The sequence below is a fragment of the Lepidochelys olivacea genome, assembly GCF_965140295.1.
Source record: "Lepidochelys olivacea isolate rLepOli2 genome assembly, chromosome: 5".
In the NCBI taxonomy this organism is placed as follows: domain Eukaryota; kingdom Metazoa; phylum Chordata; order Testudines; family Cheloniidae; genus Lepidochelys; species Lepidochelys olivacea.
In genome coordinates this window covers 111,051,205-111,077,396 of record NC_140415.1, presented here as the reverse complement: position 1 = coordinate 111,077,396, position 26,192 = coordinate 111,051,205, and the positions used below count along the sequence as shown (strand labels likewise).

General features: G+C 38.6%; 1 protein-coding gene across 7 annotated transcripts in view; it reads left to right on the top strand.

The window, feature by feature from the left end:
- BNC2 (basonuclin zinc finger protein 2) overlaps positions 1–26,192 on the top strand; it is a 391,851-nt gene that overhangs the window by 123,578 nt on the left and 242,081 nt on the right. The window contains exon 1 of one of the 7 annotated variants that reach the window (XM_084629727.1): positions 20,738–20,813. The exons of 4 other annotated variants lie outside the window; for them this stretch is intronic. In XM_084629727.1, coding sequence (XP_084485853.1) covers positions 20,811–20,813 — 3 coding nt within the window. In that variant the 5' untranslated portion in view covers positions 20,738–20,810. Of the gene's footprint in view, positions 1–20,737; positions 20,819–21,519; positions 21,554–26,192 lie in introns of those variants that run through there. 2 more of the 7 variants (XM_084629729.1, XM_084629730.1) reach the window with 2 other exon arrangements.

Below are 26,192 nucleotides of genomic sequence, written 5' to 3'. Positions count from 1 at the left end.
CAAAAATCAGGCAGTGGAGCATCAACATCAGGGAGAGAGCCAGTTTCAGTCACAGACTCAGGGTGTCAAAACCTCTGGCTTCATGCAGGTAGGCATGTTGCAAGAATAATGCTCTCATCATAGTGAGTCGTCTTGTTCTTTTTAATAGACTCCTCCTTGTCCATCAGACGATCAGTTTTAACACTGGTGTTCAGCCCAGAAAAGGAGAGACTGAGCAGATTGATGAGATTATTTTCATTATGATAAAGTCTGTGGATATCAGGAACTCCATATTACTTCATGCAAAAGTCATAATTTTCATAGATTTCTAGGTTGTTGTATTTCTTACTGAAATATAACATGGCATCATCTGTCTGTTCGTTTGCCGTAAATGGTGCCCCTCGTAAATGGTGCCCCTCGCTACAGTATTTGATTTTATTTCATGTATATAATTTTTTAATAAGAAGAAACCCAGAAAATATATAAGTGAAGAGTTGTTTAGCTGCACAATAAATACTGTCTTTGTATTAAGAAATTTCTGTGATTGTATAGTTGACTTTCTGTCTCATGCCATGTGGACATTCCTATTTCAATGATCTCTCTACTCCTCTTCCCCCCATCTCCACCAATGCCCAAGACACGTAAAATAATTTTTAACACACTTCTAGGTAAAAGAATCTGTGTAGAATAGAACTAACCATTTTGCAGAATTTCATAATACATTATAGGCTCCTTTGCAAGGTGTCCATTTTCATCACAGGAATAAACAGCAAAGTAAAAAGAGAACTGGAAACACAGATTCATTCTCTTGCAAATAAACCTTCCCCTTCCTCCCCAATAACATTTCTGTATACCCTTCTTTAGGTTTTTAAAATAAAGTTCAGCAAAAAGAGCTGTGATATAGAAATAGCACTTGGCAGATGTAAGATAAAACAGCAGCAGCTTAGAAATGTTAACAAATGTAAGACCTCTTAGACAAAGAGTGTGAATTTACACTGCAAGCAAAATTAAATCCTCCAAACTTTTTGTTACAGAGGAATCATGTCATTGTTTTTACAGGAATTTGAGGAATAAAAATTCAAATGAAACTGCTACTTTTGTTTTTCAGCAGAAATGTCTTTCTTTTAAAGGAGCTAGTCCCATTAGTTCCTCCTTAGCTTAATCACCGAAGGAGACAAGTAAAAGGTCAGACTTAGAGTATGGCAAGAGCATTGTAAATAAAGACAGTAAAAAGTGGTTTGTGAACTTCCTACTCCATCAAACTACCTGACAGTCTAGTTAAAGAAATATTTTTTGCTAAGCTATCTCCTCTCTTAGGGGAGAGAATAGTCAAACATTCATTTCACTAATATGAGACAAAAACATGGTGTTCCAAATCCTCAGGTGGGTAAAATGGTGCAGCTCCAAAGTAGAACTGCACCATTTTATAAACCAGAGGATTTGGCCAAAGTCCCTAACCATGCTCCCGTTCCAATCAAAGGAAGTATTGCGGGAGGAGAATTGGTCTAAGGGCCCGATTCTACAATTCTTATTCAGACACGATGCCTGCTGGTACCTTATGGCAGATACTCATACCTAGTAAAGGCATAGCAGAAGTATGCAATGAAAGGAAAAAGAACTATAGAAATGTCTTTTTTTCCTTTTTCTTTTGAGGTATTTATGTTTATTTTTGAATAATGGAATATTTGCATAATTGTCACCTTTAAAATCCAAGTTTTTAAAAATTTTAGTTATGTTAAAGAGCAAGAGAAACTTGGTATCATAATTTGATTTTTGTAATGTCTGCTGGGCTTTTTTTTTTTTTAATTTACCTGACTGATGAACGCTCCCCAAATGTTTTCACTTTGGAAGAAAACTTGATTCATATATAAGCACATATGTATGTACATTTATATATTAGTCATGTACTTGAGTAATGAAACATATTTTCAAATCCAGTGGAAGTAAATATTTTGTCTAACTGGTGGTCTGCTAAAATAGATTTGAACAATGAGGCCTGAAAAATAAAAGCTACAGGCAACATTTCTGCATCTTTTACGTGAAACTTCCTTCGACATGAAAAACATACTTTTCCATATCCTCTTTTTGCTTTGTTCCAATGCCTGAAAATACAAAAGTCAGATATATAAATTTATCTGCAATTCATTATGGGTACAATATTGTACTTGCAAATTTGGAAGCCATTTAAAAGAAATCTGAATATGGCAATAAACACTTTACTCCTTTGATTGCTATCAGTTTTAATAATGTTCAAAGACATTTTTAAATTGTACTCTTTTTGTGTGTGTGTGCGCGCGTGTGTGTGTGTTTAAATTATTTAAATAAATGAAATGATGGAAATAGTATGGAATTGCAAAATCAGGATCTATTCCTAATTGTTCTCCTCTACTGCCCCCTACCTCTTCCAAAGTTCAGGCGTGTTCAGAGATGTGGCATTTTGAGTCTATGCAATCTCTAACATATACATTTCTGTACATCCACCAACTGTGAAAAGAAAACTGAGTAAATGTTTCATTAGGGAAGTAGGAGAGGAGAGGTGGGTGCAGATAGCAGCTGGAGCCTGATACGTGTTTTCTCTTCTGTGGCACCATTTTGTTGTTGATGTGGGAATGTGGCGAAACAGTGGCTGCAGCTGCTTCGCTAAATAAGGATCCACAGAACTTCCAGCTGTGAACATATGATTTATCCTTCCCTGCACAAAAAATATGTTTCCTTCTATCCCATTATGTCCCATATTTGATTTTTATCACACAACTGTTACCTGACTAAATCTCATCCACATGCTCTTTATCCATCCTGTAAACCCTTTTTTTCTCCTTTCAATTAGGCTCACAATACTTCCCCATCCTCTATGCAGAGATTCCACATTAAAATAATACTGCATCCTCATAAATAATTTTTTAATGAATCAAGTACATGAATAATGTATCTTATTAACCAGCCTAATGTAGATTCTGTACAAATCTACAGAAAATCCAACTAGTCCATTCATGAACTATTTATCTTCAATTTAATCGTGTAGTCCCCAAACTGGTATTTCTTTCATTCAGAGTGATGTGAACTTTTGGATATTTACATCATAAAAATGAGTAAATTAACTGTTATACATTTTCTTTGGTATTAGTAGTAGTAATCATTACAAGTATCTATTGGAAAGAGTTTCTCCTCATCATAGTTTGACATGCTTTTTTTTTTAAAAAAGATTTAAGAATTCAAGACATTCATATAATCAATGATAGTCTTTACAAAAAGGGGGACTCTGCTGGTTTCACTGAAATTGGTTGCAAAACTCTCATTGATTTATTTCACAGAGCCCCAAATAAATGGGTGATTATTAAAGAAAGAAAAAGTTATTTTATCCCTTTCCTGTTTAGACCTGAAATAAGGGTGCCACCATTGATGATATCACTAACATCTGCATCAGTGTAAGTAGTTCAGGGAATGTATTTAAGACTCTCTGCACACAATGGTAGCTGCAACCATGTTTAATACAGACTTTTTTTTTTGTAGGGCTTTAACCCTGGTAGCTGAATTATGCTATATATACCTTCTTTAGTTAGTTGGCTCTAATACAGCTCTCAGAAACATGATCCCTGCCTGTCTTGGTTGGGTAAGTGTGGCTGCTGGTTAGCTCCATTCTGTTCACGGTATTCTTAAAGCTTTAGATGTTAGGGATGTTTTTGAGTGTTTGAACAAAACACAGAAACCCAAACGTGAGACAGTCACTGGCTTGCTGGATGGCCATACACAAGTCTTTTAATCTCATTGCCTCCATTTTTCACCTGTAAAATGGGGATAATAATTACATACCTCAAAAGATATCATGATGATTAATTTGGCTCTTAAAGTCCTAAGTTTTCTTATTATTGGCTTTTGCAGGTTAATGCTTTTAATTCTAATGCAGACTTAAAATGTCATGTTTGAAACTGAAAAGTTCCCTTTTAGATGATTAAGTTGCTGTATATATAATGTTGGAATGCCAATTATTTCCATATCAATTGTGATGTCACAGTTGTCCATGTAGAGGATTGTGGTTTCATTGAATGAAGAAGAGATGTGTCATGTGAGAGAGAGGTTTCCAGTAGTAAGTTTTCAGAGTAAATATTTATATCTCTTTATTAAAAAACAAACAAACCATTTAGGTTGTGCAGAATTAGGTTTCTGGTGTTGTCTATTGTATTAAAGGGGGCATGTAAAGAACTAGTCTGCTCATAATTGAAATTCTCCAGGCAAATCAGATATCAACATTTTTCAACAGAACAGGTAATTAATTACTTTGTATTTTAAATTGAAGGTCATTGTGGTATTGATTTCTGTGGGAACAAAAGGAAAAAAGTCTTGTTAAAATGATGGGTAAACTGGGTCCTAGGTGCTCCTAGGTGATATCTGGGGTATCACTGAGTTGAACCACTGGTCAGTGTCAAATTCCAATCAGAATGCAGATATCTGTAGTCTAAACATAACAAGGTGTTGGTTTATTTCCAAAACTATAAAGGAGAGGTTAACTGGAGAAAAGACCAGAGATGAACAGTTTTACAGTTAACTCAGGTATTTTCAAATCAAGTGACTGGTGCTGCTTGTAACGAAGCATCTGTAAAGTGTGTCAGTATGACGTTGGTATGCCATGTACAAGAAGTTCAATGTCAACACAGCTGTGACTTACCACTTCTAGAAACCTCTCAACTAGGAATTAGATAAAATATCTTTAATTTGGGCAAGGGGTTGGGGGAGAGAGCAGGGAGGGGAACACCATTTTAGATGCTATTAATTTTCACAAAATAACATTTGTGTGCTTTGCCTCGCCAGATAGTCTACAGTGCTTTTTCCTCATTTCACATGCCAAGCTGTTTTTACATTATCATTTCCTTCTCGGCTATGTTTATCTTTTCTGAAAATGGTGAAATGTAAGCTATTCCAGACTGGGTGGGTGGCACACATTTGCACAGTACCTTTTAAAACACAGAGCGAGCATTTTATTTGGGTTTTGCAAACCACTGAGAGAACTCAATGCAGCTGCTCTCATTGCATCAAAGCAATGCATGTAAAAATCTCACTTTCTATTCTAAATAAACCTGTTGAGTCAGATATTTCCGGGCTGACATTTTTTGCAAAGGAGGGACAGTGGCATTGGGCATATACATTAATCCTTAGTGTTCCACCAAACCACTTCATTTTTTTATGAGCTTGTAAGAGTGCCCATCCTTAGCAAAATATCAAGTTAAAACATGTCATTTTGAAATTACGTACTTGTCTTTAATCCAAGGGCAACTCTTAATGGACTGTTTTACTGTAAGCAGTTGGTAAAGCAGCAGTTTAGCAGTGAGTAGTTCTTCTGACCCATTATTGCTGTCACCTCTACTTCTCATTCCCTGTTAAATCCAGTAGTGGAACAAGGGTTGTGTGTTTAAAATCTGAAGTTGTTGAGTCAGTGGTCAGGCAGATGCTGCATGCATTAACCCTACGCCGGCCAAAACTAATTTGGAAAATGTTGAGATTTCCTTTTAAGTGTGTGTAAAGTGCAACTTGTCAACAATCCCATATCTTCCCATATTTTTACCCTATTGATTGCCTCCAAAATAAACAGCAAAGGTGGGCAGGTAAGGGTAAAGAGCACACATAACATGATGCCCATTTCTTTTGTGTAACGAAAATATTAAACCAAGAAATGTGATATTGTTGTGCTGCTTGCATTTGGCATGACCCTAGGGCCTTATCCTGCAAGGCACTGCGTGCCCTCCACCAATAACACTTAGCATTTCACAGGACCGAGCCTCTCAAGTTTAGTGAATTAAAGCCATGTTGTGTTTGAGGATCAAGTGACCCTTCAGTCTCCAAGCCCTATGACAGTTAATAACCCTGCCTTTAACTATGCAGTGAATATCGCAGATGGAGCTTGACAGACCAGTCAGCATCTCAAAGGTCACCACAAGGCTATTAGTTAGATCGCAATGCCCTTTGTTTCCCAGTGATGATTCTGCTACTGTAGCTGTTCACTGGATACATTTAAATTAAGTTACTTTCTGAGTATGTAAAGATTTTTTTAAAAACACCCCCCCCCCCACACACACACACCCCCACCTAAAAACAGTGTTTCAAAACAAGCACTACTAATTCTGGGTCTTTTAAAGTATGTTACAAAAGTGTTCCAATGCTTAGCAATCTGTTGGTACAAGTATGATCGATGATTGCTTGTCCATTCTGTGCAGCTTTGTTTCAGTACGAAGACATAACCAGGGGAAAATGACTTGAATTTTACTTTTTTTATTGCTGTTAGAGGGTTTTTTTTTTAATTTCATTTCTGTGAGCAGCTTTCAACTAATAGGAAACACGAGCATTCCAAATCTTCTCATCTCAAAGTTCTATCCCCTGTTCCTGTTGTGTAACTTAAAGATACTTAAATATCTAAAGGATGTTTAAAATGGGCCCAGAAAAAAAAAACAACCCAAGCCTTTAAAATATGCTGTTATAAATTGCTTTATTAAAATATTTACAACAGCAGCCACAGAAAGCTGTATACACTTAAATATGCCCACAAAAACAGCAAGTAACCATTGCTTTTCTATTTGTGGTAAATTTATTTTATTAATGTATTTTACAAAAGTAAAATGTTCTTGCTATGTTGCCTTGTGACTAACTGCTAGCGCTTTTTCATTTAATTACTTGCATGTAACTTCGCAAGATCAGTTACAAATAGACATGAGTTAGAGATGGTTCAGGCTATTTGGTGTTAGTTTTAGACAAAGGCAACACTTCCTGAAGCAGGTTCGCATACACTGTTAATGTAGCCCTAATAATTCTTGTTTAAACTCCTTGTGCAATACGAGAATATTTTTAAACTTGTATATTCAGAATGTATAGCATATTATTTACTTTCTCCCTTGCACAGATAAAGTTGGTTAAAACCACAGAGTAATGCAGAACATAGCTATTTGCAAGTTATTGTCTAGTAATTTGTGTGTTTTTAACAGTAAAATTAATTTTTAATATGAAATATTTAGAGTTTTAAAAATTTTGTTTGGGGGATGGTCTGTCTATTAAAGAATTTAAAATATTCTGTTCTCCTATTCTCTGCTCTAAATTTATTGGGTCGGATATCAGTTGATATTCCAGTCATTTATATCACTTTCATTTGCTTTCCTGTTTGTAGCAATACAGATTATATTCTCTCACCAATATGTGCTCATTCAAGGAAGAATAGACCTCCATAGAGAAATCTAATCAGTGGGCAAATAATAAGACTTGAACATAAGAGCAAAATTTCCACGGATAAAACAGTTTCCCAGCTACTAAAAAAACAACAACCCAGAATAAAACTCATTGTAATATCCATTATTTCCAAACATGATCCAGTAACATCATTCTGTAGCACATGTTCCTTTTCACACAGAGAAACATGTTGTTGAAAAGAATTCTATATTTTAAAAAAACAGTCTGAAATAAAAACAAAACATTGTTAATTCTTCTGGTTTATCCACTCTCAAAAGATTTCTTAACTTTTAGTAATGCAGGCAAATTCCATTTTAATTAGCCAGTGCAATTTAATGCAGGAATGGAGGAAAATATTAGAAGTCAATGTGACACATAGCTGCGCAACTCAGTTAATTCTCTTGATCTGCGTACTGTTGCAACCCCCCCCCCCCCTTAAAATTAAAAGACCACGTTTCAGGAGTATCAAGAAAACATTTGATTTATTTTTCGAATGCTCAGTCTTCACAGAACTATTTGCACTTGCATTTCTTAGTCTTTTTCTTCCCCTCTGCCACACAGCTGTCACTAGTACAGGAAAAGGACAAGGGGAGGGAGGAAGGAGGGAGCCTTGCTAAAATCGTGTCACGTAGCACTAATTCATCTGCTCTCATTAGAGTGAGCGAGGGACAGCAGTGATGGCCAAGAGCTGCACTCCACACATGACACACGAACAGTTTGGGGAATAGAAAATTGCTTTCTCAGGAAGCCTAGCCAATTAAGGACTTGACCATATTGAATGTCAAGTGTTAATTTAGGTTTTTCTTCATTTTCCCAGTAGTAATGCGGGTCCTGTGATGAGCAAATACATGTCAAGTAAAAGTTGATTGCATGAAGGACCTGGGTATTATATGTCACTGACAAGTCACAAATGTACTCTAGTCTTTTAACCCCTTAGGTAAGTCCAGGAGGGGGGTAAGGGAGAGGGATTAACTGTACTATAATGATAAGAATATATAGTTTACATTAGGGAGAAGCCTGGATAGTCCAGACAGAAATAGAAATTCATGCAAGAGACTAGGACAGGGATCTCCTGCAATCAGTACATAAATGTGGTACTTTTCTGGGTTATAATTAATAAACAAAACAAAACAGCCTTCCCCCCCCACACTCACACTTGAGGATTCTTTAGTGTTTTAAGCATCCTTATTCATGTTCCATCCTTAATAATGTTGCATGTGAGGGTCGGGGGCAGTTGTTATACTCCTGGGAATAGGAAATATCCCTCTGTTATCTGTTTTGAAAGACATAAACCAATGGGAAATGGAGGTGCTCAGCATTTCTGGATGTCACCCATTTTGAGTGTCTACAGAAATACAAATGGTAAAGGGCAGGGGCTTTCTTTTTTGCATTGGGGAGAGAAGAGGAGCAACAGCAGGGAAATATAAAACACTCAATTGAAAACGGTTTATATTCTATCCTGTGTATTTCTCCAGCTTAATTTCTTAGTGATTAAAAGCCCATAGAAAGTCTGCCTTCTTTCATTTTATGTTGTATCTGTCCACCGTGTAGAAGAGAGACTTCCGTTTATCTAAGTGAGGTAGCATTTACTTTTACTAGACATGGATACTTACATCTGTAGCATCTCATTTCCATTCATCAGCATATTATTTACATATGAATGTTCTGAAAATAAGAGAGTGTCTGTTTCTGGTGCAATTGTATAATTTGCAATAAATAAATATCCCACAATGAAGTAGGCATTACTGTGTGGTACCAACATAGTAAAATGGAGCTGGCAAATCTGCAAATGTTTAAAAAGTTGTCAACGCCCCTTTAATTTCATTTAAAACCATAGCATCCAATTTATGTCAGTAGATTTCCCTGTTGGTTGTAAAAACAAACACCATAACCCATGAACAGTGCACGTTGAAGTTGGTCAGCAAACATAGTGGCACAGTAATAAGTGTGACTTAAAAAATCCTGTTTCCAGTTTAAAATATTTCCCGAACACCAGTAGAGATGATGCTCCTCTGCATCAGGATTGAGGCACGTAGGCAATGCAACGTGGAGAAGTTTCTACAGGCACTGTCCATGTTCTACGGGCAAGCAGAGGACCTCATTCTCTCATGCTGTCACTCTGATGTCTTTCGTGGGTACAGAAATGGTTAGATGAGAGGATGGGAAAGACCTCTTAAATTTTAAACCAAACATGTTTTCTAGGAAAAAGTAATTTAGGGCTGGATTAGTGTTTTCTAGTCAGATTTCAGTTTTGTTTATTAAAACAAAAAATATCAGTAGTGCTGTCTGTATAATTAAAGCCAATTAGCTTCATGTTAAGAAACAATTCCAAGAATCTGACCATGAATAGGACTGGTGTTTTTGTGTCAGTTACTGTTTCTTATTTTACTTCACCTTGTGCATGTGAGAAGTATTCTATACGATAAACTCTCCTTACATACCACACTATCTTAGAAACAAAATAAGCTCTTCCCTCCTCACCCCCTCCCGTACCCCCCCCTTCTGTTCTGAAAAGCAGCATCTGTAGAACTCATCCAGCATTGAGAATGGCACTTTAATTACAGCGTAGACCTCAGCAGCTTCCCTTCTGCTAGGTGTGCTGAGGGACTTCCCTAAAATTCCTTAAAGTAAATTCTGATGATGGCATCTCTGGTTGCTAATGCAAGTTTTTCCTCCTCTGTGGTGTCACTTTTGACGGATGGTACCTAATGCAATCAGCCACAGCCAAGACAAGACCTTCTTCGCTTCTCCTACAGCCTGACCAAAGGGTCCAAAAGCCCCCAGAAAAACCCAGGCCCCCGCCCTCCCTCAAAACAACCCCCAAACAGGACAAGCTTTTTCTGAAGCTCCATTTCCCGATGCTTAAGCTGAAGATGCCTCCCTTTGCGCATTTTTTGATAAATTTAAGAAGTCAAATTACTGACACAGATGGATAATCCAAGTGTACAGGGTGAAGAGTTATAAATTAACACATTATTCCCTTTTAATGTAAAATACTTGAGAATGCATTTTCTCAGTCCCCTGACATCTACCCAGTGAGGGCTCGCATTGTACTTTTCAAGTGGCATTGATTTGTTAAAGCGCTGAATTAGCATCTCAGGCCAGCTGCCTGTTCCACTGTTGTGTTGTTGGGTTCATTCTCTCTCTCTCTCTCTGTCTCTGCCTTGCTTCCCGCTGCCTTGGCCACACACAGGGCTTCAGCCTGCTTACCCCAGCTTTCCCCCTCTGTTATTTTAGCTAATCCAGGTAATACACTCACCAAATGTGCCTTGCCGAGCTAAGTAAATTAACATATTTCTCTTTTTTTACATAGAGCCCCATAATATGCACATATGTATGTAGTGGCTTTGGTTGGATGGAGTGGGAGTGCGGTGGGGGGAGAGATGGGTAGCAAGGATGGATGGCTATGTTTACCCTCCTTGATCTCTGTGACGTTACACATTGTTCTTTTATTTCATTTGCAATGTGCTGAAGTCTACTGCACAATGGCTGAGTGAAAGGGGAAGGAATGAAGAAAAAGAGGGAATATTCGTCACGTCAAAAAAGATGTTAAAGTGCTATATTAAACTGCATGTCTTAGATCTGAATGTTAGTCTCTGTAATTCCATCAGGCTGCTCATTAATGAATCCAAGAATAGTTTGTGCTTGTGTCATAGTATTTGTTAGCCACGGATTTTTGATTCCAATTGGAAGCTGATAATGACAAGACTTTTTAAAATTTAATCTTCTCCTCCTCCATTTCTCCTTCTGTCTCACTCATTTCATGTTTTCAGTATAATTTCATACTTTATATTTCTCATGGTGGAACCTGACAGATTTGTAGCTGTGCCCTAATTGCCTAAATTACGGTACTAATACATGTGTTGCAGTAATGACGATTATGCACATGAAATTAACATTACAATTTGTTTAAAACCGCTAATAAAATGGTGATGTTTTTATTTGTGGTTCATTGGCATAGTGACTTGCAAAGTTTCTGGAGCCTACAAAGGGACTGTGCTGTAAAGTAGTATTGAGGGGTGAAATGATATCCTCTTTATACTCTACATTCATTAATCATGCACTATTTTGAACATTATTTTTCTGTTACCAATGTTTACTTGTGATAGTTTAATGGTGCAGAAAAATTTACCTTAGACTGTTATTTAGAAATAGAAAACTTAAGGATACTCAGCAAGAATGCACCTCTTTGCCATTCCTAATATCACAAATCTGTTTTAGATGGGGTCCTTTGGGGTTTTCTGTGGGTTTTCTTCCATACATAAATATACTGATAGATTAACTCATGCATCCCCCACAGAATTTGAATGAGTATGAAAACTCAGTTAGACTTAAATAAAAATACACTGGCTTGCCATCATAACTATAGGTATTATTTAAAGCTTCCAAATAACAGCATAATATTTAGTGCTAATTTTGGGCCCCATTCTTATTCAAGAAATCCTGCTCTCGGTAAAGGTGATAAGATACATGGCTGAGTAAGAGTGCAGGGTCAGGCTCCTTATGTAGATTCATCATCGCACACTGCTACATTTTACGTGTTATCTTTCCAGGGGATATACAACTGTGACGTTTTCTATGGCTAGACTTTAGCCTTTTTTTATTATTTACCATGTTCACAGCACCGTACAATCTTAAAAGATGACATTTGTGCCGTGAGGTGCTTACAATCTAAATCTAGCACAATAAAGATTGAGTTGCATAAAGTGCTGGCTGAACAGCCAATCTCGATTCACTGGAGATATTTTTGGTAGATAGTACTTGTCGAGTTAGTGTGGACCTGAAGTGGTGAAGAGATTAAACAACATTGGGCTTGTCTACAGTCACTGGGGGATCAGTGTGCGATGACAGATGCATTGTCAGTCGATTTAGCAAGTCTAGTGAAGACCGCAGATTGCTCTCCCATCAACTCCGGTACTCCACCGGATCGAGAAGAGTAAGGGGAGTCGACGGGAAAGTGTAGTGTGAACCCCGTGGTAAGTAGATCTGAGCTACGTCTACTTGAGTTACACTATTCATGTAACTCAAATTGCGTAGCTTAGATCACCTTTTCCCTGTTGTAGACAAGGCCTTTGTCTTTTAACTGGGATTTAAGAGGCTAATTGAGACCACTAATAAGAGAAAGAATTGAAACTGAAGGAGGCAAGTCATGTTTTCACATGGACAGGGTACCTTGTTCAGAGAGCATCACCAGCATTGCGGTTGTAACTTTGTGCAGCATGCAGAGAAGGACAAACCAAACGTTCCCTGCTGTGTAGATGTTACATAAAGATGAGATGCTGAACTGAAATACATCTGATAGCCATGTGTGCAGATGTATATATTTCTGTTATATTAGACAATCGGAGGTGCTCTAGGTCATTGGAGACTAGTTTAATCATGCAGGTGATACACTTGTCTTGGGGGACTGGAGGAAGCGAGGGCTGCATGAATGCCCTCAATCCCACCTGATGTCACCTGAGACATGGTTTGGGGCAGATTTGGAGGAAGCTACTTGACCTTATTCAAAAAAGAGGTGGAATAACAGTGGCTGTCTTGAGAAAGGTAAGGGAGGAGAGATGGCTAAATAAAGGCAAATGTGCTCCAAACTGATAAATTGATTTTAAAATACTAAACTAAACTAAAAATCCTGTTCAAGTAGATTCCAAGGATGATATTAGGGACTCTTGCTTATTATGATTGTGGGGTTTTAAAATTTTATTTTACAGCTCCCAAAAGTGTGCTAAACACCTCACGGTAAAGATAAATAACACAGAGTCCCTGCCCTAAAGTCCTTACAATGACACAAGAAGGGGCCAGTAAAATGGAGGAAATACAGAGAGAAGATTATGTAGTTACTCAGCAAACAAATGTACATGGGATGATATGCCTTTTTTGTAGTTTTATTAAACATGCATATTTTTAAACATAAAGACATTTATTTACTTATTTCTTAGTTGATTCACTTTTTGTAGACAGTATGTTAGAAGTGGGTCTTACTCATACCAGAGGCATGCATGCATAATTGATTGGGTGCTCCTGTGTGTATATGTCATTAATTGTGTATGTACACACATACCCTGTTTGTAACACCTTTCTTCAAAGGATCTCAAGGCACCTTAGAAACATGGTCTCATAACCCTTCCCCTCCCCCATGAAGTAGGTAAATATTCTAATTTTCCAGTTGAGGAAATGGAGGCACAAAAACATTACATGATTTTTCCAAAGTCACCACGGTACATGAATGGCAGAGCAAGGAACGGAACCTAAAATTGAGAGAGGCTAGTTCTGTGTGTGACCCAAAAAATCGTGTTGCTGCTTTGTATAAAGTTTAATATACTATATCAACGAGTGGTCCACAATGAAAATGTTGCTTTGTTTAAGAACAAAGTTTAAAATAGTATATTTTCCCAGTGCTTTGCCATCTTATTTTATTGTTTGCCAAAGATGCCAGGAACATAGTGAGTTCACAACACAAGCAAGGATTGGTAGACAACAATTTGTAACTCATTACTCAGTAAGAAGAAAACCATGAGTGACATGCCATGTTGCTGTTCCTTGAGCAGAGAGTTCTGAACCCTTTGCATTGCCTCTCCTCACTTCATCATGTATTTTTCTCCAAGCCTCATGAAGAAAATCACACAGCAGCAAGCAACTCCTCTATTTCTTATAGAAAGGACCCTCAAAAAGGCTTGGGCGTGACCAAGATGCAGAGCCCCACTTATTTAAACCAGTGTTGAATAGTTTGTTTTCCTACAAGGACTGAGATACCTTGGAAGCAGAATTGTCCGTTTCTTATCGGAGTGCATACCTGGGAATGAGAACAAAGAATGGGCTGTAGGCTGCCAGATGCAGAATCCTCCATTTAGGTAGGACCCTTTCCTGTACACATTACATGGACCCATGTGTTTGAGTGGCGAAAGAGTGTTGATAAAAAGGGAGCAGCACTGTAAACATTAGCAAAGTTGCATCAAAGAGAGTGGTATCTTACTCTCTTTGGTCCTAACTTGCTTGGCGCAGGCTTGGCAGCCGTTTGTTAAAGCACAGAGAAAAGGAAAGGCAGGTTTCTTCCTGCTGGCAATGCTTTTAAATGAGCGTACTAGCATTTCCAGTAACTCTCAACACCTGCAAAGGAGTGACTCTGTTTTCAGTCATATAGAGTAGATAGTGATACTGTATCCCACAAGATCCAGTTCCTGGCAGCCTAATATTAAGTCCATTCCAGATTGCCTGAGGGAGAAGGATTATACTATCTTGATATCTAACTCAGTATCCAAAAGACAGTATAACCCTGCCCCCTAAACTCTCAGGGGATGACAGTCATCTCAGATTCTCCTCCAGAGATGCAGGAACCTGAAGGAGGAGCCAGGAAACTTAAACTAAAGACTTGAATTCCCTCACTCGCCGCCTCCTCAAGGCTACGCAGCTGTTTCCTCTGGCACCAGCCTCTGAATTGGCTCCAAAGCCTGAAGGGATCCGTATTGTTCAAGAGGAGGTGACAGATGAGCCACCCTAATGTTAATTCTCTTATAGAACTTCCACATTGGATAATCCTGGTGCTAAATATATATGGCTTCCACCAGTGAATTCCTGTTATATACATTGCCCAAAGAGATACAGCCATCCTAATGTTGATCCTTCAGTGGTGTCAGGTTCAAAAGAGTCCATTCTCCCTCTTGAAATCAGTGCTTCCCCCTCCCCTCTTGTTGCTTCTGACCAAAAAAAACATAAAAATCAACTAGTGCCCCAACGTTTTTTACAAAGAGACACAATCAATCTTTAAAAAAAAAAAAAAATCTGAGCATTCTCTGTGTGCAATCAGAAGTCTGATAGGTGGATTCCTAATGCCCAGCCAGTGACTTTTAACCCCTGCAACAGATTAAAAGTTAAGGAAGCACAGAAAATTGAAGACATTTAGAAATTGGCTGCCATCTTCCTCCATGAAGTAATCTAGGATTGACTTCAATTAACATGAAATTTATATCTGATACCATGGAGAGCCTCTGGTGCGCACATGGGCTGTGAGGGAACTGGAAATAAATGCCAGTTCGCTACCAATCAAATGCTGAAGGGTTGATGGATGGACCGATTATTTGGTACAGCTTTGAACCAGGCCCTCAGGGACATACTCAAGCGCATTGTCTCTATATTAAAAAGAAAATGGGGTAGGGCAGGATACCTAGTTTCACTAGGGAAATATCCTGCCAGTAGATCCCTTTGGAGTTTCTCTTAGAGAGGTGAATTCTAACCTGGACAGACATCTGTTTTGGGCGGGGGGGGGGGGGGGCGGGGAGGGAGAAATGGAACTGGATCAACTGGTAGAAATGGGGTTTTGGGTGAACAAGAGAGGGGAATCATTTCTCCTCCTCTCTCCTTCCTGCTTCAGAGTAATTTTAACTCTGTGGTTATTGTGTCTCCCGTTATTTCTGTCAGGCATTAAATCCTGTCCTGCCCTTTTAGGGTTGTCTATGCTGCAAAAAGAAAACACCCATGGCAACAAGTGTCAGAGCCAGCGTCCAGCTCACAGAGCTCCTACTACAGCACTAAAAATAGCAGCATAGATGTTCCCACTTGGGCTGGAGCTTGGCTCTGTAGACCACTGCCAGGGTTTTTTTTTGCACTGTTGATGTACCCTTAGTGGCGTCTTGGCATCTGCTCATGCTGCTTCATGGTCAAGGGGAGATAGACCAATCCTAGGCTTAAGATAAAAAATTCATTCTCAGAAGACTTTTCCGATTGGCATATTTAAAGTCGGTTGATAAGTGTGTTCCGTAACACTGAAGACTACGCGGTATAAGTGAACCTACAACATGTGATCTGTGAACCACTGTTGTTGGATCGTGTCAGTAATACATGTGCTTTGCTCCAGGAACCCCTGATTTTCTGCTCTGAGCCCTACTATTTGGTCTAGCTGCAGCTTCTCAAATTTTCATGAAAAATGGCAGTAATGGGGCAGCAGCAGGTAAATTGGACGCTCTTATTTACACTGTCTCATTTTGCAAGAACAAGGAGAAATTTTTTGAAACTGAAAGATATAATTATAAGGTAATGCAGGTCATAATCAGCCTATGGAACTCATAGCCACAAAATATAACAGAGACCAACTGATGGATTTTAAAAAAGTTAGTCATGTATATGGATGATGAGAACATTGACAGTAACAATAGATAAGGTACAAACTTTTTTTTTTTACATAGGTACCTAAAGGAAGTAACCATATTTTCACAATCTTGGGTCACTTCCTTGGTTAGGTGTTCTTTTAGCGACGTGCGGGGAGGCTAGCAAAATCGTTGTGAAAAATAAAAGTGCACTTAAAAAAAATGTGTGTGATGGTGCCAACCTCTTATTATGTAGCAATAGAGACAGATTTTTCAGAATGGAAGATCACTTTCAGTATCAAAGTGATCTGTTAAGTGGTTTGATGACTAAAGGGTATTACTCTTGCTTCCGGTACCAGTGGTCCTGGGTTCTAATTTCACTGGAACACCTGGCTGGAGGAGTAAAATTTATTTAGTGAGACCAATTAACCATTAGAATAATTTCCCAAGGATGTTGGTGGATTCTCCATCACTGGCAATGTTTAAATCAAGATTGGATTTTTTAAAAAATATTTTCTAATTCAAAAGGGATTTTTTGAGGAAGGTTCTATGGCCTGCAGTGATTTTCAGGACAAATTTTTTTGGTGTCCTCCGTGTGGCCACCAAGTCTTGCTGGTGGCCACTTTCAAACTTTTTCCTAAAATACTTAATTAGCTTTAGGAAAACCAAATAAATATGCACATAGACACGTCCAAATCATTGTAATTTATTTATTGCTAGCTAGCAAGTCTGTTGTGAAAAGTGATATTAACAAACATGCAAGTATTACTTTTCACAGCAGACTTATTCAGCCTTGGCAAGCCTTGGGATGGAGGGTAGGGAGGAGGCAGCCAGGGCCAGGGGGAAAGGGGTGCAGGAGATGGGGAAGGCAGTGGGGGCCTGGAGCCTGAAGCCCCGTGGCCAGAGCCCAAAGCCCTGCAGTCAAAGGATGGGGCTCAGGGATGTAGCCCAAAGCTGTGCGGCCAGAGCCTGGGGCTGAAGCGCAAAGCCTGAGCCCCATTGCCCTGGGAAGGTGGGGAACTCACCGGTTGCCTGCTCCTCCAGCACTGTGCTCCAGGTGTCTCCGGAGGGGGTCAGGGCCCTGCTGGTGGCCCCAGCAACCAACACCAAGGTGGTACATCCAGGAGCACCAGGAAGCTGGAGGGCCTGCTTCTTTGTCTGCCCCCCTGCCCCACCCCAATCACAGCCCAGGAGGCTGTGGCCGCAAGAAAAGCCCCTGGTGGCCACATTTGAGAAACGCTTGACTAGATTATCACAATTGTCCCTTCTGGCCCTGGAATCTATGAAACTATGTGTGAATCTATCAAGACATACTGAAAAAGCATCACTAATGTTTGCTTCTAGTAACAGAACAGGTTTAATAGTGTCTACGCTCATTTGATTTTTCTCTTCACTCCAAACACCGTTCATCACTCTGAATACTCACACCACAGGACTTTTTAGTCTTGATAAACACAAAGCAAATTCTACCCTCTCTACCAATAAATCTTGAACACATTTTTTTTTTTTTGAAAAAAAAAAAAATCCCCCCATATATAACCACAGTGTCAACCGAAATGAAAAGCCAGAACATTGCAGGTAACCTGAAAGAAGTTCCTGGGATATTGGGATGTCATATGAAAAACCGTGACTGTCCTGATTCAGACAGGACATATGGTCACTTCATACCCTATTGCTACAGGGTAAAGCCAACCTGTAACAGATTGGGGTTTCTGAAGACGCTTTCCCTATGGGTAGGTTATTCCATAATCATCCAGTACTGGGTTTCTTACACCTTTCTCTGAAGTATCTGGTCCTGGCCACGGTCAGATCCATTTTGGCAGTTCCTACATTCCTAAATTCCATGTTGCTCTAGGAAATGGCATCTCAGAACCAGGTTAGAATTTCCTGAAAATATATACTGCTCAGACAAGCTGAGGTCTCAGCCTGAGGGACCTGGAGTAAATCATCCTACACATAAATTTGCTCAAGTTGATAGTGGACAAGTGATCCTGGTGCATACTTAAGAGCAAGATGCTAGGGAAAACCATTCTGTTTACATAATTTAGTCTCTGTCAACAAACCTGGTCATTCCTGCACATCATCTTCACCTCCTGTGCCTTTGTACATTGCATCTTTTCTAGCTAAATTTCTTCCCCTACTTTCTGGGTAATTAAGTATCTGACCCCGACTGTGGTCCCAAATTTTAATAAATTAGGCATCTTGTTCCTTTCTTACGTAAAAATAAGCATATCTCCTAATGTTTCAATGGGCTAAACTTTTCCTCCACCTTCTTCTTTTATTAAAATTTAATTCAGATTGTAAGCTCCTTGGACAATGGACTCATCCCCTGGTGTCCTTCTGTAAAGCATTTGCACACACCTGGTCGTGTAGAAATAATAATATGTTCAGTTATAAAGGAGTGCAAATCAGGCGCCATGACTTACAAATTAGTATCTACTTCTACAGAACAGAGGATGTTTTTACCTCCTAATTTGATTTCTGCAGACACTGATCTGTAACAAGCCACTTGGGGTATGTTTACATAGCATTTTGGACTGAGCGGGAGTGAGCCTCCCAAACATCGCTGACAGACTTGGGCTAGCGAGGCTCACGTGAATGCTCTAAAAATAGCTGTACAGACAGCATTGGAAGTTGCAGATTGGGCGTTGGAGCCTAGTGGAGGTTGGGCTTCACTGCCCAAGCTGGAATGTCAGAGCTCTTTCTATATAACTACACCTCTACTCCGATATAGCGCTGTCCTCGGGAGCCAAAAATCCTTACCGCATTATAGGTGAAACTGCGTTATATCGAACTTGCTTTGATCCACCAGAGCACGCAGCCTGCCCACCCAGAGCGCTGCTTCACCGAATTATATCCAAATTAGTGTTATATCGGGTCGCATTATATCGGGGTAGAAGTGTGTTTGGGCTAGGAGGCTCACTCCCACTTACTCCAAAATGCTGGATATACAGATCCTTGAGATTCAGAGCAGAGAGGACAATGGGTATCAGTTCCCTTTTTCTAGTATAGGTTCAAAATATTTATGGATGTATTTTCCAGTGTTTTGAGAATGTTTCTTTGGCTGTCTGTTTTAGTGTCTTATGAACAGCTTAAAGTAAGGAAAGGATAATACAGCTATGGAAGAATTAAACTGGGCTGTGAAGAAGTGGGTGGAATCAAAGCAAAGAGCTCCAAAAATCTCTACCCAGAGATTTGCTGTGCTGTCTGTCATTCAGATGAGAGGAGAAGAAAATCCAAGAGTTGATTTATGTTTATAGCTTCAGAAATCAAAATAACAGGTACACATAATATGTATGTCCTGGTGCTGTGGTACTGTGCTTCCTATTTGCATTGGAATAATACGGTCACACTACACAAAAAGGCAACAGAGGGCAAACAAGACTCTTAGCACCTTCCCTTTCCCATCAGCGTTCCTGATAATTGTCAAGGAAATACTTCTCTTTTATTACAGAATAAATAAAATGCCACTAGATTGCCAAAGGGCTGGCAGCTTTGATAACTAGTCCTCTAAGCAATCTGTTTTATCCGTAATCTGGTAACCTGATTACCACTGGCAAATGAAAAGTTTACCCTTAAAAAAATAAATAAAGGGGGGGCTGGTGGGGGTGGGCAGGGGAAGTATCTTTAGGCTTAAACACACAACTTTCAATAGTAACAATAATAATATATATATTAAAAAAAAGCACAATCCCCCACACCCTCTGGCAATTGACCAAGTGCCTGTTGAAACAGCGGAGCAGATTAGTGAAATGCTGGAGTTGTCTGCTCAGTGTTGTGACTCTGCAGAAGTTCTGAAGTGACACATGCACCACAAGCCTGTCACAATGCAGAAGCGGGTCAGGGGTCATGGTTAAGAGCAGGGTGTTGCTGGATAAGGTTGAGGAAGCAGAGGTGGCCCCTCTGCTCTGTGTGTGGGTCTGTGTACTCCTTTCCCGTCAGAGCTGGCCCAGCACAGCCAAAAAAGCGGTTCCTTGGCAGGGCTTAATGGCAGGATGATGTAGTCTGTTGTGACTAGTGCATTCCTTTCAGGTTAAACTAGGGAAATGGCATTGTGTTAAAATTCCAAGTCGCATGAATGTTTTATTGCCACAAGTGCATTCAGGCCTCAAGGGGAGTGTGTGTGGTGGGGAAAGGGGGAGGGAGGGTGACTTAGAGACTCAGGAACTATCAGAAGAACACTTCCCTTGGAAAATTTTACCCAGCAGTGTGAAGCTGACTTGCTGTGATAGCCGCTTAGAAGGGTTTCGCTTTTCCTAAACTGTGGCTTTTTAAAATCTCTCAGTCCAGACAATTAACAGCTGAAGAAAATATGACAAGACACACGCAAAGAGGTTGGGAGAGAGGGGGAAGAAATGCACCAGAAAGGAGCTGAGTTGCCTTCTTGCGTAAACTGCCAGATCTCCTTTTCCCTCCTCTCCCCCTCCCGCCTCACTACTCTGCTCCCAGATCTGTTCTCTCCCTCCCCCCCCCCCCCCCTTTCTGTCTGCTGAAGGCCAGGAGTGATCTGTTAACTGTACACCACTGACTGGGAGGCCAAAGCAGCTCATGGTACTGTATGTTACCATTACTACTCCCTCATTCCTTTTTACATTTTTTAAACATTTCTTTGTAATAATGGTTTACATGAGTCAGAAGGATTTAATTTTAGAATAAAAAAGAACAAAGTAAAGAAATAACCAAATGCTGTGCATTTCTGGGAATTTTTTGTAAAACGGGGATAATAGAGCCATCTAATTTACATTAGTTATAATGATTTCTAGCAAAATTTTAAACTGGATTATTGAATACAGAGATAGTGCGATAGCTGTGGACATATAGCCGTTGTAAAGAGACATTATTATGAAGTCATGCTCATATTTCTCAGTCCCTTTGAATTTTTATATGAGGTGTGGTTTTTTTTTTTTTACTTATTGACTTATGTGATTTATTTATTTTACAAAAAGTTATGTGATATATTACTGAAATTTCATGAGTTCAGTTGTTTGCTACAGGTTTACATTGTGTTTTATTTGTGTGTCAATGTTTATGTGGCTTAATGTGAAAATAATCGGTGTGGATATATGTATCTGGGACTTAAATGAGACTTGTGGGTGCATCTCTGAAAATCAGGCCATTTTTATTTAGGTGCTTAACGTTAGGCACCCAAAAGTGGAAAAAGTTGGCCATAATGCTTGTGTGTGCATGGGCATTCACAACACCCCCAACACCCCCCCCCCCGCCCAATGAATCACATTCTTCATTAGATTGCACTCTTGCAACTTCATTGAAGTCAAAGGAGTTACACTGGTGTAAGTAAAGGCTGATGATGTTCTTATGTATGTTTCTTTATATAAATATCTATCACCATGTGTACTGTGTGGGTGTGGATATGTGTGCGTGCACATGTGTGTATTAAAGTTTAATATATACAATGTGTGACTGGGAAGTGTAATAATTTTTTTATTTTTGTGAATGAGAAATGATCATATTCTCTGATTACTCTTAACAAATTAAAATGCAGCAAATTGTAAACCATTTCATAAAATATTTGTGACACATGAATGGTGTGTGAATAAAAGTTGGCATTAGTCTAAATTGCTCATATTATTAGCAGTATTATAGTAATGATATTCGTCCAGTTTCTCAGCTGGGGCCAGTTGGCATAGCTCCATCTGGCCCACAATGTCTTGATGTATTTGATTTCTCAGTGGTGTGGTATAAACTCAAATATATACACACAAGACTGAATGGGCTTGATCCAGCAGGGTGCTGTACACAGTCAACTCGTACCAGTTAAGGGTGCTCACCACCTTGCAAGTTTTGAGCTCAAAGTGAGGGGAAGTTGGAGAAGTTCTGCCAGCCTTGTTAAAAAATAAATAGATAAATACATGAAATGTATAAATATGAGTTGAGGAGAATCTCAAAGATAAGGGAATTCCCCTTGTTGAATATTTATATATGTTTAAATATTTAATGTGCGGATATGAAACATGCATACACGTGTGTGTGTGTGTGATTTTATGTAGATTTACAATATATATTGTATTCTTTGTATAATACACATTCACAGTGCATTGAAAGACTTTTTTATATTTTACCTTATATTATAAAGCATGTTATAAGGAAAATTATTTTTCAGTTATCAGGAATGCATGTAAATGTTCTTAAGAAATGTAACATTAAAAAAAAAAAGTAAGCCAGTAGTAGGTCTTCATAGCCCATATAATTTTTGATTAAAAAAAAAAAAGTTAGGAATGATTCACATAGGTTTGGTTGCATGATTTATTTATTTTTTTCTATAAAAGGGCTTTTTTTGTCAAATAAACATAACTTTAAACTGGTTAGTGCCCTGTTTATGATGATGATAGAGGGTGTTTTTGTTGGTTTTTAAAAAACTCTTATATTCTCAAGGTTTACAGAGAGTCATAGCCTCAACAAACAATCCGCTCTATGGCAAAATCATGATTTATTTACCTATTGAGCCCTTCAGATTTCAGAACTCATCATTAAAATTTTCCATAGATTCTGAAGGTTACCCACTTTGAGTTATATTTTTCTGCTTTAAACCATTTTGCGTACAAATTAATGGGAGTTTACTTTTTGATGATTTGCAAATGAGAAATTTTAAATTATGGTTTCCAAAGGAAAGTGGCAAGTTATATGTTCACACAATGTTTCCTTTCATTTAGTGACTATTTTAAAAAACAATCTTTTTCCAAATGGACTTGTAAATTGCGACTCTTTAATGAATATTGCAAAAAATGTACTGAAGTGTCCTGAAAACAGATTTCATATTCCTTTTGGAGAAGAGGTGATTTGACAGCAACTATCCCATTACCCACTAGCTGAGGAGCAGTTCTTCCATAGACTTCAAATAATTACATTTTTAAAAGTAAATAAAAACTTTTTTAGAAACAAGAGGTCTGATTTTCTGCTCTCCTTGCCTCTTTAGTAGTTATTTATACCTGTGCAAACTGGTGTGAAAATGCAACTAACTCTGAATTCTCTACTCATGCCAGTGGTAGCATTTTACACTTCTTCACACTCATTTTTTGCAAGTATAAATGACTATAGAAAGTGTGAAAGCAGTGGAGAATCCAGTCCAAGGTTATTGTTGCTGGGTTGATAGACTAATAATGTGCTCTGCACAGTGGCTGGGATTTTCCAAGTGTTCAAAAATTAGCCCCTGCTCAAAATCCTGAGATCTGCTTAAAATCATGAGCTTTTAAAAAGAAATTTGGATATATTTTATTTGGCTTCTGGTTTCTGGGCCTTTAGGGCTCATTCATTTCATGCTTCAAAGCCTTTCTTCACACGCATGGGGGCTGGAAACTTACTTGTTTAAATGAAAGCTGAGATTTTCACCTAATGAAATGCTTCCAGAAGCTGGGGCTTTAAGAAAAAGATTCAAATATGACAAGACTGGCAATAAAGTAGCAATTATTGGTGAAATTGTATTTCTTCTCAGCCTTCTTTGAAAATGCCAACTAAGGGCTAGTCTACAAACAAGATTTTTGCATCGGTGTGTCCATGCCAATTTAGTTATGCTGGTACAAACCCCTAATACAGACACATTTAAACCCCTTTTAATTTATGCTTAAACTGGATTAGTTTATCTTATCTAATTATCTTAATTAATTGAATTTATCTAAACCAGCATAAACAGAGTTTAAACTGGTTTAACATGTCTACATAAGGAGTTTAAAGTGGTGAACTAGACCGAGTTTTAAATTGATTTATTTACACCGGTTCCACTTTTCTAACATAGACAAGTCCATATTTGTGATGTTTTCTGATCCATTTATCTTTCCTTTTCTCTGTAAATCTACAATCGCTAGATAGGTCCTTCATGGGAAACTGTGAAAAAGTTCAAAAGTTCATCTTAACACTTTACCTTTTTGATAGAGTGAGGTATAATTTCAGGATTCATTTACATCAGCATCAAGTTTGAGCCTTGCATGCCACATCAAGGAAGGTTAATCACAAGGAAAAAATCTTGAAGGTAGAGGGCTGAATATTAGCAATCATATAGTTCTTCACGTAAGGCTGTAAGTGAAATGATTATATGTTATAGCACTCACTTAGTAGCCAGTGGTAATGTTAAGGCTGAAAAACAATTTCAGTGATCATCTCCCCTGCTCTTACACACCCATAGCTTACTGAAAAAAATCACCAGTTAGCCTAAACTTTTCCATACTTAAAGTTTGGCCAAAGGTAGTCGGGGTTTTGATTTTTAAGACTTGGTTAAAATGCTCACTGCTTTTTTTGAGATTTAAAAAAGTTGCATAATATTTATTTCCCATCTAGATAACTCAAACAGAGCAGAACTCTGACCTCTTTATGCAAATAGTACTTCTACGACCAAAATTGAAAAAATTATTTGGAGTTGTAGACCCTGATTTAGCAAGGTTCTTAAACGTGTGGGGACTACTCACGTGCTTAATGTAATGCTGCACATGCTTGTTTAAGTACCCCACTGAATCAGGGACTGAGTTAGGAAAGACTGAAAAGTGAGAGGGAGGCAAAATTCATGTGCACACGCAGTAGAAAATGTTTTAAAGTCTGAGTGAGAAAAGATGTTTTCAGTGCGTTCTTACCTATTTATGTTTCTGGCAGTTTCTATGTCATGCTTATATGAGAACTGGAAGTCTGATCCTGTGCCTGCCAAAATGAGTGGCCAAATGAGATCGAGATAGGGGCTTTATTAAAGTTTTAAGACTGCTTAAATGCACATGCCATGCCGAATCCTTACCACAATTTACTCAGTGCTTTTTGCTCTTTCCTTTTTTTAAAAAAGGAAAGTTAAATGCAATTAAATATGTGATCTGTTTTGAGGCCTGATGTATCAGCCTTTATTATGAAGGCAAAATTCTCCCTGAAGTCAACTGGAGTTTTGCCCGTCAAAAGGCTGCAGGATCATACTGTGTATTGTCTCCAGCTCTATTTCCCAGTATTTCCATATTTAAACATCTGAAATACAACTTGGTTTGTGTTTTGATTTGGTCTTTTTTAATGTGTTTTTGTATTAAGAGTGTGATGGGTGTTGTTTTCAAATTGCTTCAGAATACAGACTCCTTTTTAAGTGAGTAGCTCAGTGCAATTTTTTTTGTTTATTTTTAGCCATTGGCTAAAGCCATCGTCTTTAGATAAGTGCATAACTTTATCTTTAGCAAGGACTTTTTAAAATGACTGGGTTAGGACAAGGCTAAGGAGGACCTAATGTTAACCATCTTTCCCCTGTACCTAGTTCCTAACCCTAGTAAAATGGGTGTAGAGACTAGAGAAACATCCCACTTCCACACAGGCAACTAGCTGTGTCTTATCTGAGTTTGGGGCATTTTAAAAAAAAATGTTTAATTTGTGATCCAGCAGCAAAGCTGCGCTTTAATCAATACATTTTCAGCAAAGACTCTTCTGTTTGTCCACCTCTCTTGAGTCTAATGATTCTAAAGTAAGGAGCGAAGGGTCCAATCTCTCAAGGTGCTGTATTCTTTCAACAGCTGGAATTGAGGGCATGCTATGCCTTGCAGGGCATTTCAGTCTCTCACTGGTAAGGGACCAACTCCCTTGGCACAGCACTGGACAAAAGTACTGATACTACATCCAGATGCCATTTCCTCTCTCTCCATCTAGCTTTATTAACAGAGCTGTAAGAATCTGTTGACAACAAACACATACAAAACTGCTTGGCAAGTAAACTCTCTCTCTAGAAAACAAACAACCCAATCTTTCCATTATGGGAAGCTAAATACTAGCAAAAGAAATCTGTCTCTTGCTTGTTCCTGATTGATCTTGCATATAAAATGAAGTATTTTCACAGCAAAAATTCTGTATCAACATGGCAAAAGGATATATTTTTTCAGAGAGTAGGATAATTTTGACCAATGACATTTGTGGCAATACATGCTAAAATGAGTGCTTCAGGACATATGTTGATCACCACAGAAG